A 16321-nucleotide genomic window follows, 5' to 3' on the forward strand; every position below is an offset into this window, starting at 1 on the left:
CATATATTCAATATCTACATCTTTATAAATTAAATTATATTACCAATATGCTGTGAATATGTCATGTGAAAACAGCCATTAAATAAAAAAAGACAAACATTTGGACAAAAGGCAGACATTCGGACATTCTCCTTTCCTGTACTGTGCAGAGCACTGACCCAGATAATAATGAATGTTTACCATTTGCAGTTCCTGGGTTACTTTCTCATGAACAACTAATTTTTCTTCTTTCAGGGAATAAATGCACATACTGAAGACCTGCTCAGAAATCCATCCTATATTCAAGAAGCAAAAGCTAAGGGGCTAGTCATATTCTGCTGGGGTGATGATACCAATGATCCTGAAAACAGACGGAAATTGAAGGAATTTGGAGTTAATGGTCTGATTTATGATAGGTATTTGTTTTTCATGAAACATTTTCATGGAATGTTAGAAAAAGAGTAGTTTACATCTTTCATCTATAAAATGAAAAATAAAGTTAAACTTAGTTAAGTTAACATTCTGTACTTCAGCCTCAGGTTTATCTCGACATTTATTTGTCAATGGGTGTTTTCAAACTGAAGTATGCCACAATCCCTGGGGAAGCTTGTTTTAAAAATTCATTTGATTGGGCTAAGTCATCCTGTGGGTGAGAGTGACTGCCTGCCCCCAGACATCTTTCTTGTCTGTGCCAGTTTTCTTGGTGATTCTCATCCAGTTCTGTGGCTTTCATACACTTACATATTCCTCCCATTTTTTTTTTTTTTTTTTTTTTAAGACAGAGTCTCACTCTCTTCCCAGGCTAGAATGCTATATGTCAGCCTAGCTCACAGCAACCTCAAACTCCTGGGTTCAAGTGATCCTCCTGCCTCAGCCCCTCAGCCCTCCAGAGTAGCCAGGCCTACAAGGCACCCACCACAACACTCAGCTAATTTTTCTATTTTTAGTAGAGATGAAGTCTTATTCTTGCTCAGTCTGTTCTTAAACTCCTGAGCTGAAGGATCCTTCTGCCTATGCCTCCCAGAGTGCTAGGATTATAGCCATGAGCCACTGTGCCCGGCCTATGTTCCCAAATGTATATATAGCCAAGTCAGACCATTCCCGTGACCTCTATAAACTTTTCTTTTTTTTTTTTTTTGCAGTTTTTGGCTGGGGCTGGGTCTGAATCTGCCACCTCCAGCATATGGGGTCAGTGCCCTACCCCTTTGAGCCACAGGCGCTGCCCCCTCTATAAACTTTTCTATCCTGGTACTGACACCTATTCCTTCTATAGTCTTCCTGATTTCAATATAAATGACTATTACATCCGTCTAGTTTCTCTCAGGCCAAGTTCTTGGAGTCTTTTGTGATTCTGTTCTTTTATCTCATATCCCAGTCCAGACAGAAAATCCTCATTTTATCTTCAAAATATATCCTTAATCTGTCTTTATCATTGTCACCTCATGTCTGGTGTGAATTACTAGTGGAGCCTGGGGACTGCCTCCATGCTGTGTGTGCTCAGTGCAGCAGCTGGAGAGCCTTTTAAAACTTCCTTGGATCATGTTGCTGCTTAAAATTCTCCCACGGTTTTCCGTGTCTCTTAAAGGGAAAGCCAAAGTCCTTATAAGGCCCTGTCTTGTCTCCCAGGCCCCATGCCTCCCAGGCCCCTTTCCCTCTCTGACCTTATCTCCTACAACTTTCCGCATCTGCTGTTTCTCTTTCTTCAGACGGAGAAAGAGTCCTGTAAAGTCTGAAATGTTACTTCAGTGAGGCTTTTCCTCAATAATAACCTCTGTTCCCAGTGTACTTCCTAACTTCCCTCCATATCACTTATCACCACCTGACATGCCATGTATATATTATATTTGCTTATTTACTTGTTTTCACCCTCCAAATGTGCACACACGAGCAATAACATAAGCCCCATAAAGGCAAGGCTTTTTGACTCTTTGTTTACTGCTGTGTATCTTTGAGACCAATGTGTGATAATATAGCAAGAACTCAAATAGTTATAAACAGATCATTTTCTTCCTTTAAAATCAGTTCCTTTGGTGTTTATGAGGTAAGTTTGAAAGCCACTAATTTGGGAGACAAAGTTGTTTTAGTATAAAGAAAGTTGGGGTTAGAAGGGATTCATTTATTCTGCTGAGGGATTAGCAGACTTGCTAATACAGGCAGGCACACCTTGGAGGTAATGCATGTGTGATTCCAGATTACCATAGTAAAATGAGTCACATGAATTATTTTGGTTTCCCAGTACATATAAAAGTTAGCTTTATATTATATTGTAGTCTTTAAGTGTGCAGTAGCGTTTTGTCTAAAAAACAATGTATCTACCTTAATTTTAGCAATACTTTATTAGTAAGAAACACTAAGAATTTGAGCCTTCAGCAAGTTGTAATCTTTTTGCTGGTGGAAGGTCATGATTCCATGTTGATGGCAGTAAGAATTGAGAATCAAAATGACTTTTTTTTTTTTGGTCTCCCTTGATAGAGTGCTATGGTGTCATAGCTCACAGTAATCTCAAACTCTTGGGCTCAAGTGATACTTTTGCCTCAGCCTCCAAAGTAGCTGAGACTACAGGCACCTGCCACAATACCTGGCTGTTTTTAGAAATGGGGGCTTGGTTTTGCTTGGTTTGCTTATGAACCAACCTCTGTTAGCAGGTCTCTAACTTCTAAGCTCAGGCAATCCACCTGCATCGGCCTCCCAAAGTACTAGTATTTACAGGCATGAGCCACTGCGCCTGGCCTAAGAATGACTTCTTGATCCATGGGCTGCAGAATGGATGCTATATTAGCAGACAGGAAGACAAAATTTATCTCTTTGTACATCTCTATCCGAGCTCTTGAGTAATTGGGTGCATTATCACTTAGGAGTCATTTTTTGATTTTGTTTTAAATACAACCTAGAAAGTTAAGGAAGTACTCATATTTTGAAAGGATTTTTTTTTTTTTTTTTTTGAAGAAGGAAGTCTCAATAGTGGGCTTAAAATCCTTAGTAAACCATACTCTAGACCAGTGGTTCTCAACCTGTGGGTCACAATCCCTTTTTTCCATTTGTAACAGTGCAGCAGTTAGGAAGGTTGAGAACCACTGCTCTATATAGATGTGCTGTCATCTAGGCTTTGCTGTTCTAGTGCTAGGGCACAAGGAGATTGGATCCAAAGGGCCTTAGGAGTTTTGGAAAGGTAAATGAATGCTGGCTCACCAGCTTCATCAGCCCCGAGCAAGAGAGTCAGCTTGTCCTTTGAGGCCTTGAAGCCAGGCATTGACTTCTCTCTATCTTTGAAAGGCCTAGATGACATCTTCTTCTAGTAGAATGCTGTTTTATTTACATTGAAAATCTATTGTTTAGTGTAGCCACCTTCATCTGTCTATAGGATGTCCCAAAGGTCGCCATAAATAGGAAAAATTTAAAAACTTAATTTTTCAATATTTTTTATATTTATATATCAACACATAGGGAAATATTTTGTAAAATTTTGTAATAAATATTTTGTAAATAAAGGTACATTTAATTATAACTTCCCGTTTTCCCTAATGTATGGTGACCGTTAGGACACCCTGTATTATCTTAGCTAGATTTTTTGTTTAACTTGCTGTAGCTCTTCTTCACTTGATGTTTCACCTTTTACTTTTATCTTATGGAAGATACCTTCTTTCCTTAAACCTTATGAACCAACCTCTGTTAGCTTCATACTTCTGCAGTTTCCTCACTTAGACTTGATAGACTTGAAAACCTAGAGCCTTGTTCTGGTTCCCTGGGCTTAAGGGAATGTTATGCCTGGTTTGATCTGTCTAGGCCACTAACATTTTTTTCTACTTAAGCAGAAAAACATTTTTTCTATTTTAGCTTTCTTATCATTCATGTGTTCACTGGAGTAGCACTTTTAATTTTCTTCAGGAACTTTTCCTGTGCATTCATTTACAACTCGGCTAATTGTTTGGTGTAAGAGGCCCAGTTTTCAGTCTGCTCCAGCTTTCAATGTGCCTTCCTCACTATGCTTACTCATTTCTAGCTTTTGATTTAAAGTAAGAGATTTGTTATTCTTCTTTCCACTTGAACACTGAGAGGGTTGCAGGGTTATTAATTGGCCTACTTTCAATGTTGTGTCTCAGGGAATAGGGAGGCTTAAGGAGAGGGAAAGAAATGGGGGAATAGCCAGTAGTTTGAACAGTCAGAACACACACAGCATTGTTAATGAACTTAATGAAATTGAGCTTGGCTTGTACTCCAAACCATGACGTGAGTAACATCATAGATCCCTGGTCAGAGATCGCCATAATTGATTTACAATAATAATAAAAACATTGAAACATTGCAAGAATTACCAAAATGTGTTAGAGACATGAAGTGAGCACATGCTGTTGGAAAACTGGCACTTACAGACTTGCCGTTTGTGAGGTTACCAGAAATCTTCAATTTATAAGAAACAAAAATATTTGTCAAACACAGTATAACAAGGTATGCCAGCACTTGGGCACCATCATACCAGGAGTAAGTGATGAAATTCTCACAGGCCTGCTTTAAAATGGAGAATTTCCTTGGATTTAGTTCATATTACTATCTGTCCTGTATGCTCCAAAACTATTACATTAGTGACATCATAGATTCCCCGGTCATAAATCACCATAACTGATATAATAATAATGAGAAAATTTGAAATACAGGGTGTCCATAAAGCTTGTGTGCAATTTAGAATTATACACTAGTTGGGGTTAGAAGGGACTCATTTAAAATTACACACTATTTTAAATTGCACACGAGCTTTATGGACACCCTGTATTGCAAGAATTACCAAAATGTGATACAGAGACATGAAGTGGGCACATGCTTTTGGAGAAATGGCACTTGCAGACTTGCTAGTTACTGTCCTATAAGGTTGTATCACTTTTCTTTTTTTTTTTGAGACAGAGTCTCACTTTGTCACCCTTGGTAGAGTGCTGTGGCGTCATAGCTCACAACAACCTCAAACTTTTAGGCTCAAGTGATCCTTTGTCTCGGCCTCCCCAGTAGCTGGGAATACAGGTGCCCACCACAATCTGGCTATTTTTAGAGATGGGGTCTTGCTCTGGCTCAGGCTGGTCTCAAACCTGTGAGCTCAGGCAATCCACTCACCTCAGCTTCCCAAGTGCTGGGACTATAGGCGTGGACCACCACGCCTGGCCCCCTCACTTCCTTTTTTTTTTTTTTTTTTATTAAATCATAGCTGTGTACATTAATGCAGTCATGCGGTACAATGTGCTGGTTTTATATACAGTTTGAAATATTTTCATCAAACTGGTTAACATAGCCTTTATAGCATTTTCTTAGTTGTGTGTTAAGACGTTTATATTCTACAGATAGTAAGTTTCACATGTAAGATGCACCGTAGGTGTGGTCCCACCAATTATCCTCCCTCCACCTACCCTCCTCCCTCCCCTCCCTTTCCCCTTTCCCCATATTCTTGGGCTATAATTGGGTTATAGCTTTCATATGAAAGCTATAAATTAGTTTCATAGTAGGGCTGAGTCATGGGATACTTTTTCTTCCACTCTTGAGATACTTTGCTAAGAAGAACATGTTCCAGCTCCATCCATGTAAACATGAAAGGGGTAAAGTCTCCATCTTTCTTTAAGGCTGCATAATATTCCATGGCATACATATACCACAATTTATTGATCCATTTGTGGGTCGATGGGCACTTGGGCTTCTTCCATGACTTAGCAATTATGAATTGGGCTGCAATAAACATTCTGGTACAAATATCTTTTGTTAAAGTGTGATTTTTGGTCTTCTGGATATATACCTAGTAGAGGAATTGCAGGATTGAATGGCAGGTCTATTTTTAGATCTCTAAGTGTTTTCCAAACATCTTTCCAAAAGGAACATATTAGTTTGCATTCCCACCAGCAGTATTCCCCTTTCTCCACATCCACGCCAGCATCTCTGGTTTGGGGATTTTGTGATACGGGCTAATCTTACTGGAGTTAGATGATATCTCAAAGTAGTTTTGATTTGCATTTCTCTGATGATTAAGGATGATGAGCATTTTTTCATGTGTCTGTAGGCTGTGGGCCTGTCTTCAGAGAAGTTTCTCTTCAAGTCCCTTGCCCACCCTGAGATGGTATCACTTGTTCTTTTCTTGCTAATACGTTTGAGTTCTCTGTGGATTCTAGTTATTAAACCTTTGTTAGAGATATAACCTGCAAATATCTTCTCCCATTCTGAGGACTGTCTGCTTGCTTTACTTACTGTGTTCTTGGCTGTGCAGAAGCTTTTTAGTTTGATCAGGTCCCAGTAGTGTGTTTTTGATGCTGCTTCAATTGCCCCTGGGGGTCCTCCTCATAAAATACTTGCCCAGGCCGATTTCGTCAAGAGTTTTCCCTGCACTTTCTTCTGGTATTTTTATAGTTTCATGTCTTTAAGTTTAAATCTTTAATCCAGTGAGAGTCTATCTTAGTTAATGGTGAAAGGTGTGGGTCCAGTTTCAGTCTTCTACAGGTCACCAGCCAGTTCACCCAGCACCATTTGTTAAATAGGGAATCTTTTCCTCACTGAATGTTTTTAATTGGCTTGTCAAATATCAATTAATGGTAAGCAGCTGGGTTCATCTCTTGGTTCTCTATTCTGCTGCATACATCTACCTCTGTTTTTGTGCCAGTACCATGCTATTTTGATGACTATTGATTTATAGTATAGTCTGAGGTCTGGTAGCATGATTCCTCCTGCTTTGTTTTTATTTCTGAGTAATGGCTATTCGAGGTTTTTTCTGATTCCATATAAAACGAAGTATTTTTTCAAGATCTTTAAAGTATGACAGTGAAACTTTAATAGGAATTGCATTAAAATTGTATATTGCTTTGAGTAGCAATGGGTAGTATGGACATTTTAACAATGTTGATTCTTCCCAACTATGAGCATGGTATGTTTTTCCATTTGTTAACATCTTCAGCTATTTATTTTCTTAGAGTTTCATAATTCTTTTTATAAAGACATCTTTCACGTCCTTTGTTAGGTAAACTCCCAAATAGTTCATCTTCTTTGGCACTACTGTGAATGGAATAGAGCCCTTGACTGTTTTTTCAGCTTGACTATTGTTGGTATATATAAAGGCACCAATTTATGAGAGTTGATTTTGTAACCTGAGATGCTGCTGTATTCCTTGATCACTTGTAAGAGTTTTGTAGTACAAGACACGATTGCAAGAGGGACTTTACCTAACAATTGCAATCAGTGTAACCTGGCTTATTGTACCCTCAATGAATCCCCAACAATAAAATAAATAAATAAATAAATAAATAAAAATAAAAAAAGTAAAAAAAAATAAATAAAAGAGTTTTGTAGTAGAATCCCTGGTGTTTTCCAGATATACAATCATATCATCTGCGAAGAGTGAAGGTTTGATCTCTTCTGACTCTATATGGATACCCTTGATCGCCTTTTCTTCCCTAATTGCGATGGCTAAAACTTTCATTACAATGTTAAAGAGCAGTGGAGACAATTGGTAGCCTTTCCTGGTTCCTGATCTGAGTGGAAATGATTTCAATTTAACTCTGTTCAATACGATATTGGCTGTGGGTTTGCTGTAGATGGCCTCTATCAGTTTAAGAAATGTCCCTTCTATACCAGTTTTCTTAAGTGTTCTGATCATGAAGGGATGCTGGATATTATCAGAAGCTTTTTCTGCATCAATTGAGAGAATCATATGGTCTTTGTTTTTTAATTTGTTTATATGCCGAATTATATTTATAAATTTATGTATATTGAACCAGCCTTGAGACCCTGGGATAAAACCCACTTGGTCATGGTGTATAATTTGTTTGATGTGTTGCTGTATTCTGTTTGTTAGGATCTTATTGAATATTTGTGCATCAATATTCATTAGTGATATTGGTCTGTAAGTTTCTTTTCTTGTTGGGCCTTTTCCTGGTTTGGGGATCAAGGTGATGTTTGCTTCATAGAATGTGTTGGGTAGTATTCCTTCTTTTTCTATATTTTGGAAAAGGTTAAGTAATGTAGGTACTAATTCCTCTTTAAAGGTTTGGTAGAATCTGACATGAAGCCATCTGGTCCCTGGCTTTTTAGGGAGATTTCGTACAGTTGATGCTATTTCAGAACTTGATATGGGCCTGTTCAACATTTCCACTTCATTCTGGTTAAGTCTTAGAAGGTGGCGTGCTTCCAAGTATTGGTCAGATTCCTTCAGATTTTCATATTTCTGAGAATAAAGTTTCTTGTAATATTCATTAAGGATTTTTTGAATTTTTGAGGGGTCTGTTGTTATTTCGTCTTTACTATTTCTTTTCTTTTCTTTTTTTTTTTTGTAGAGACAGAGTCTCACTTTATGGCCCTCGGTAGAGTGCCATGGCATCACCCAGCTCACAGCAACCTCCAACTCCTGGGCTTAAGCGATTCTCTTGCCTCAGCCTCCCAAGTAGCTGGGACTACAGGCATCCGCCACAACGCCCAGCTATTTTTTGGTTTCAGTTCAGCCCGGGCCAAGTTTGAACCCGCCACCTTCGGTATATGGGGCCCGCGCCTTACCGACTGAGCCACAGGCGCCGCCATCTTTACCATTTCTGATTGATGAAATTAGAGATTTTACTCTTTTTCCCTCACTTTCTTAATAAAGATTTTTTCTCCCCTGTGTTTTCTCTCAAGTAGTCTATTTTAAAATTGCAACCCAGATAATTCCTACCTACCTGCCCTTTTAATTATTTGGGTAATTTTTCATGAAACAACATGATTTATCTTTTTTTTTTTTTTAGAGACAGAGTCTCACTTTATTGCCCTCAGTGGAGTGCTGTGGCATCACAGCTCACAGCAACTTCCCACTCTTGGGCTTCGGTGATTCTCCTGCCTCAGCCTCCCGAGTAGCTGGGACTACAGGCGCCTGCCACAACTCCCAGCTATTTTTTGTTGCAGTTGGCTGGGGCTGGGTTCAAACCCGCCACCCTCAGTATATGGGGCCAGCGCCCTACTCACTGAGGCACAGGCGCTTCTGATTTATAGCTTTTTCTTCTTCTTTTTTTTTTTTTTGTAGAGACAGAGTCTCACCGTACCGCCCTTGGGTAGAGTGCCGCGGCCGTCACACAGCTCACAGCAACCTCTAACTCTCGGGCTTACGCGATTCTCTTGCCTCAGCCTCCCGAGCAGCTGGGACTACAGGCGCCCACCACAATACCCGGCTATTTTTTGTTGCAGTTTGGCCGGGGCTGGGTTTGAACCTGCCACCCTCGGCATATGGGGCCGGCGCCCTACTCACTGAGCCACAGGCGCCGCCCGATTTGTAGCTTTTTCAATAGACATTTCCAATTAAGTTAAAATGAAAACTTTATGTTAATAATTTGAAAGCAGATCTTGGCTTTAGCAAATTTTTGAAGACTAGATACTGGAACCTAAAGAGTTGACCATTCCCTATGTTGACCACCTCCTTAAGTTGACCTAATTGTTATAGTCTGGACATACACCACATGTATTTATCAGTACAGTAGACTTAAATCCTTATGTTGACCACCTCTGTTTGTTGATCAGTTTGTTATAGTCCTTTGTGTGGTCACCTTAAAGGGGTTCTACTGTATATGCATAAACACAGAAAGTGCCAAAAAAATTCATATCCTTTTTTTTTTTTTGCTCCTGGGCTTAAACAATTCTCTTGCCTTAGCCTCCCAAGTACCTGGGACTAGAGGCTCCTGCTGCAACTCCCAGCTATTTATTTATTTATTTATTTATTATTTTGCAGTTTTTGGCCGGGGCTAGGTTTGAACCCACCACCTCTGGCATATGGGGCCGGCACCCTACCCCTTTGAGCCACATGCGCTGCCCAACTCCCAGCTATTTTTAGAGATGAGGTCTCACTCTGGCTCAGGCTAGTCTCAAACCTGTGAACTCAGGTAATCCAATCATCTCGGCCTCCCAAGCCGAGATTACAGGTGTGAACCACTGTGCCTGGCCTTCTCATCCTGTCCTATAGTTTTCTCAGTTCTTTGTAATAAATCCTTAGCTGCCTCCTATGATGGGGAAATGGGATCTACAATGCTTGTTGGAAGTTCTGAGTGTTGTGAATGTGGTTATTGATTAGAGCTGCACTTTTGGGTGATGTGGGTGGCCTCTTAGGTTATACCTCTGATGTCAGTAGATTTGGAACTTTATTCAGGGATTGATGAGATTCCTCAGAGCAGAATCTATCTATTTTACCTGGGGTGGAGTGTCCAGGTAAAACCTGGCTGCCTAGGTTCTTGGAGTCAAGTGAAGAAAGAGAGCTGAGTGAGGGAGGAGTGTCGCTGTATTTGGCATTTGGTACATATACACTGTCTCTAAATTCCCTTGATGGGGAGCAGTAGTGGTTTTATAAAAGGCACAACCCTCATCTTGTCCTGTAGTTCCCATAATAAAGCAATGGCAAGGCAGCACCTGTGGCTCAGTGAGTAGGGTGCTGGCCCCATATACCGAGGGTGGCGGGTTCAAACCCGGCCCTGGCCAAACTGCAACAAAAAATAGCCGGGTGTTGTGGCAGACGCCTATGGTCCCAGCTACTCTGAAGGCTGAGGCAAGATAATCGCCTAAGCCCAAGAGCTGGAGGTTGCTGTGAGCTGTGATGCCGCAGCACTCTACCAAGGGTGACAAAGTGAGACTCTGTCTCTAAAAATAATAATAATAATAATTAACAAATAAAAAAATAGCAGCAGGGACTGGAGGAAGGGAAATTAATACTCACTGCTGCTCACAGCCATCCCTTCAGCCTCCCTGTCAGCCTCTCCCTTTTACTCCCAATTTAAGAGGAATTTGATGATTTGGCCCGTTCAGTTCTGCTAACTGAAAAAAACTTTATCCTTCAGTTTTTCTGCTTCCAAAACTGTTTTTGTCTCTTCGGTTTTTCTCATATTCATAGATATTTTTAATCTCTTTTATTTTATTTTTAATGAGATTAGGGAGAGAGTGAAGTTAGATGCTTTTATTTTGTCCTGATACTTTAACCCGTAGATCATTTTCGTTCTCAAATATATGTCTTTAACAGGAAGTCTGTTTTAATATAGTAATATTTGAGTCAATACTTTTTTATTTTGTTTAAAAAATTCTTTTCTACTGTGATGTCATAAAGATTCTCTTGTAGTGCCTTACATAGTTGGCCGGCTGTCACACTGGTGTGAGAGGCCATCCTTTCTCTGCTGATGGACAGTACCAGTGCTGCCGCCTGTCACGCACTGTTCCTTCTGAGCTCTCAACTTGGGGTACGCTTGCCATCATTGCTTTAGGCTAGTTGCCACACTGGTGAGCAGTTTTCTTACCTTGATCTTTGGTGACTTTGAAGGTAGATCGGCTATGAATTCCACCTCTTTATAGCTTTCTATCTGTAAAATAAAGGCATTTCTATCTGACTGGCTTGGACGATGCTGCTATTCTGGATTATTGGACAGACTGTGGAGAAATTTTTAAAAATAGAACTGATGCTGTCAGCTTTAAAATGAAACAAAGCAAAAACTATAATATTGATGGTCCAGGCATTCTGTACATGAATTGTTATGACGAGGTTAAGTCACCTGATCTTAAGTAAACCATAAAATTACACTATTTTTTATATTTTGTGTTTGTTTCATCATAGGATATATGATTGGATGCCTGAACAGCCAAATATATTCCAAGTGGAGCAGTTGGAACGCCTGAAGCAAGAATTGCCAGAGCTTAAGAGCTGTTTATGTCCCACTGTTAGCCGCTTTGCTCCCTCCTCCTTGTGTGGGGACCCTGATATCCATGTGGATGCCAATGGCATTGATAACGTGGAGAATGCTTAGTTTTTATTGCACAGAGGCCATTTGGGGGCATGCAGCACTGGTCTGGGTATTCATTTTTCATCATTGAGCATTGTATATCTATGCCTTTTGGGTTTCTCAGTTCAATGAAGCAATAATGAAGTATTTTACTCTTTCACTACAGTACTTGCAAGAATTTCAAGTATGCTATTTAAATCACTTGGCCAGGTATAATTTCCAGTCAGTCTCTTTACAGTGAGAAAATCTATTGATTAGTAAATACTTTAAATGGATATGTAAATCTATAATGTTAAACAAATGTTCATTTAAAACATAGCACTTTGCAATTAACTATATAAATAGCTCATATTTACACTTCTTAGAGCTTTTCATTTAATCAGGTCTGAAATCTTTAGCACTTGAGGAAAATGACTATGCATAATTATACCTGACCATGGAAAAATAAGTACCTCAAATGCATGCATTTGCACTGGTGATTCCAACTGCACAAATCTTTGTGCCATCTGTGTGTATCAGTATTTTTTACACGGACTGATGTGCACACGTACCATTTTCATTCAGGATGAGCCTTGAGGCTGCTGCCATTTTTCCACTTGACCAAACCAGCCTGGAGGTGAACCTTAAAACTTGTTTCCTAAATCTTTCAGAAGTTGTTTCACATAATGCTGCAGGGTAATTTAATGTGTAAAATATTAGTAAGAAGTATGTATTGCATACTGAGTAGCGTAGATCACAGCATATAAATAAAATTCAGTGCATGCTTTGGGTTTTAAGCATGAGATTGTACACGTTTACTGCTAAGTCCTTGCATCTGTGGTGCTAGGTGAGTGTGAGAAGATGTTGAGGACTGCAAATATTTTGTTGCCTAAAAAAAAAAGCCTATAGGCATTTTAAATATGCTTAAGTGTCTCACTACCTATTACACACCGTTGCTTTGTGGGTTTGTTTTGTATGTGTTGTACAGTAGTTATATCTCCATGAAGAAAAATAAATGTCCTGAATTCTCATATTGGTATTCTTTATTGGTTAATGTATATCATGCATGTAATTTATTTAGAAATGTAGATCTTACTAAATACATATGCATGTTTTGAAGGATTAAACTAAGATTTCTTTCATTAGAGGCAGATTGTGTTCACATAACTGTAACTTAAGAATGAATGTTAAATAAAATAATACACATTTATTTTCTTCATTATATTATAAAATGAAATTTCAAGAAGGTGTTACTTTTGTAGAGTGATTTTATAATATTTTGAGAAGTTGAGGTTCAGTGTCGACTCTCAAGGACTGGCTTATCTGCATCTACTGCGTGTTCCCGTGAGGCAGTTATTCATGTATCTACATTTTTTGGTAGTAGCTGAGAACCTAAGACTTGAAATTACACATTGTACTTTTTATTTTTTAAGCTAAGCAATGCAACTTCGGTTAGATCTTAACTGTGTGAAGGATAGACTGAAATCCTATGGTATTATTGTATTTGTAACACTGATAATTTAGTCATCTGCAAGGGTTCTGTATGCTTTTCCCATATGAATGAGCTTGTCCAACATTTTGGTGTAAATTAGGCACTTTAAGAAAACTGAAAAAGAATGTTTTCTTCATCTGAAGCCCCTTTGTCTAAAGCAGTTACCACGTGGTATCTTGATTAACCTCAACGTGTGCACGTGTAGTCCTCTCCTATGCCTTTCTGGTTCCAGCTCCACTTTGAAGCCTCCACTGCAGAGGGGAAGCAGATCATAAAGGAAAAGAAGGGAGGGAAGACATTGTCTAATGGTGAAATCTGGGGGGAAATAAAAAGGGAGAAGAGAGGATGAGGAAAGGAAGTGGTGGGGGTGGCACATGGGCTTTGCTGGGAAGAGCTCGCAGTCACTGTTTCTGATACAAACAGAACTTTTCTGCTTTCTTCCCTGTCTCTTCCTGACCTCAAAAATCCAGTGTTAGCCGATGATTAAAACATAACAAGCAGTGGCTCCTCATTTTTATAGGACTATTCCAGACCCTCACCCCAAGCTCTGCACCATTTCACTGTCCCCGTGGCCAGCCCTGGACGCCATGCTTTCCTGTCTCTGCCCTGCGTCCTCGCTTCTCCCCACTGCTGCCACCTCTTTGCCAAACTCATTTCTCCTTGAGCCATTGACCTCTCTCCTGAGCCCCTGTTGAAGCTCCGTACAGAGGGGATCCAGTTCTGTGCCCCGGAGCACCACATCCATGCGGTAACGGTGCCGCGCGTCCCCTGCCCTGGGTGGGCGTGCCTGGTGTTTGTCTCACGCTCCAGGCTATCGACTCTTCAAGGCAGGGACCTCGTCATACTCGTTTTTACTTTCACAGGTCGTTGGAACATAGTAGAAAACGAATGTTGGAAGTACTGAGATGATATAATTTGTATCAAATGTCCTTTTGAATTAAGAGATTGAGTTATATTCACTAAGAATGTAAACTTTGCATTGGCTCACATTTTGACAATTAGGAAGGTGTATTTATGTCAATTTTGAAATGTAGAGGAACAATGTTCAATTATTTATACTTTCTGGAAATCAAGTGAAATGTTTGATAAAATGCCACCATTGTCTTTGGTATTTTCTACTCTGGAATTATGTACTGTGAATGGACGCAAACGTGAGGAGCACTGCTCATTCCTGTGTGAGTGGTGCCACCGCTGGCTCCCTGCCACCCACTCAGCTCAGCCCCATTGCTCCTGTGACACTTCCTCTTCTGCCCTCCGTACTCCAAGCTTACGTCTACCTCAGTACTGCTCTCCCTGTCTGAAATGCCTTCTCTGCCTCTCTTCGGTGTCCGGCTCAGGGGCCGCCTCCTCCATAAAACTCGCCTTAGCTTTTGATCTGAATCATGATGGAAACAAACGCAGACCACCTCTAAATTTCACTCTTCCTTTTACAGCTGGGGCAGTGCACCCAGAGAGGTTAATTGACCAGGCTGGGACTAGACTCCGGGTTTGTGACTCGAATCCCGTGCTCTCAAACTGCACTGCCTTCTGCCCCCACCCCCCACCCCAGTGGCATCTGTGAGCATGTGCTTCTGTGTAGCGCACCTGCTCGCGCGCCTGTTACCCCTAACGAGATTGTACGCTCCTTAAGGGCAGGGACTGCTCTGCAGCTCCAGCTACTGCACTGTTCTATTCTTAGTACGAACTAGATAAATAAATGGTAGTGGCAATGATCCCAGTTTCCTAGCTCAAATTGTTTCACGATAAATGTAAGATGTTGCCATATTGTCTGGAGTGTGTCCACATAGGCATGTGTATGTGTGTTTACATGTTTACACATGTAGTTTACATGTTTACATGTTTACACATTGTAGTTCTCTGCTGGGTTGCATGGAGTCATGTATTTAATGGACTACCCTAAACCGGTTCTCCCGAACGAGAATTATGATAATAGATGATTGCATTGATATAAGTGGAAGATAAAGTAGTTTCCCCACCAAGGCCTGCTTGCCCCTGGGAGGGGCAGGGTACCTAAATCCTGTAGTCGGTGGACTGGTGGTAAAGAAGGTGCTGCTTTGGATAGAACTTGCATGACCCCAGGGACAGGCTGTCTGACTAGTTGTGATGGACTAGTCTACCTTTCTGCCTGGGTTCTTTGTCTACAGCTCACTGAATCTTGTCTTTCCTATTATTACTGGTTTGGTATTCTAGATTGATGATGGAGTCCTGTTAAATTAGATTTGGATACAATTGATTTACTCCTTTGCATTTCAGCTTTGGGTCTTGTGCTTTTTGGATAGGGACCAAAGTTTCGTATTAGAAATATAGTATTTTGGAATAAGAATAATAAAAGGAAGTGCCATGACTAATCTGTCTAGTCCTCTACTAAATTTATCTAGACATACCTCTACCTCTCCCCGTCTCTTCAGATGGAAAACGAATGTGGATGGTGTGGGTGAACTTCTGAAACTTACTGAAAAAGCCAGACAGCAGAATTTCACAGGCCTACTTTATATTTTTTAATTGATTTTATTTTATTTTTCTTTATTTTATTTAATTTTGTATTTTATTTTTTGACAGATTCTCACCTTGTTGCCCTGGGTCAAGTGCAATATTAAAAATCCTCACCATCCTAGAGGAGGAGGATGGAGGTTCCTCCTTCCCATAGGAGACTGGAATGTGGGATGTGGAGGTTGTGGTTCTCCAGCTGCCCAGTGTCCACTCCTCCCTCCTCTTGGTAGCAGCATTTCCTTTTTGGGACTTCTCTCTTCCCTGCTGGGTGCAGTTTTGGGGTGTCTTAAAGTGCCCTCCTTCCCCCTAGCCAAGCGCTGGATGAACAAAGCCAGACCAGCTGGACTCTCTGGACTTCCCTGGATCCAGACAGCGTCTTTTTTTTTTTTTTTTTTTTGCAGTTTTTGGACAGGGCTGATTTTGAACCCGCCACCAATGGTATATGGGGCCAGAGTCACAACCCACTGAACCTTCCAGTTCCTCTTTGGCCTTCCCCTTAATTCTGTGAGATGCCTCCCACATTCTTCCAGTAATTTCCTTTTCCTAATACTAGAGGTACATTCTGTTGCTTACACCCAAGAAAAGTTGACTGATTATACATATATCCCTATAGACATGTATGTATACATCTATGGGCAAGTAAATGCTG

The 16321-nt window shown here is 40.3% G+C and overlaps 1 protein-coding gene across 2 annotated transcripts in view; it reads left to right on the forward strand.

The window, feature by feature from the left end:
• Nucleotides 1-12912, forward strand: part of GPCPD1 (glycerophosphocholine phosphodiesterase 1) — a 65823-nt gene extending 52911 nt beyond the window's left edge. For both annotated transcript variants that reach the window (XM_053573947.1, XM_053573948.1), the window contains 2 exons: nt 235-395; nt 11546-12912. In XM_053573947.1, the coding sequence (XP_053429922.1) occupies nt 235-395; nt 11546-11735 (351 nt within the window). In that variant the 3' untranslated portion in view covers nt 11736-12912. The remainder of the gene's footprint in view (nt 1-234; nt 396-11545) is intronic.
• Nucleotides 12913-16321: the final 3409 nt, after the last annotated feature.

Source organism: Nycticebus coucang, chromosome 21 (assembly GCF_027406575.1).
Source record: "Nycticebus coucang isolate mNycCou1 chromosome 21, mNycCou1.pri, whole genome shotgun sequence".
NCBI classification, from domain to species: domain Eukaryota; kingdom Metazoa; phylum Chordata; class Mammalia; order Primates; family Lorisidae; genus Nycticebus; species Nycticebus coucang.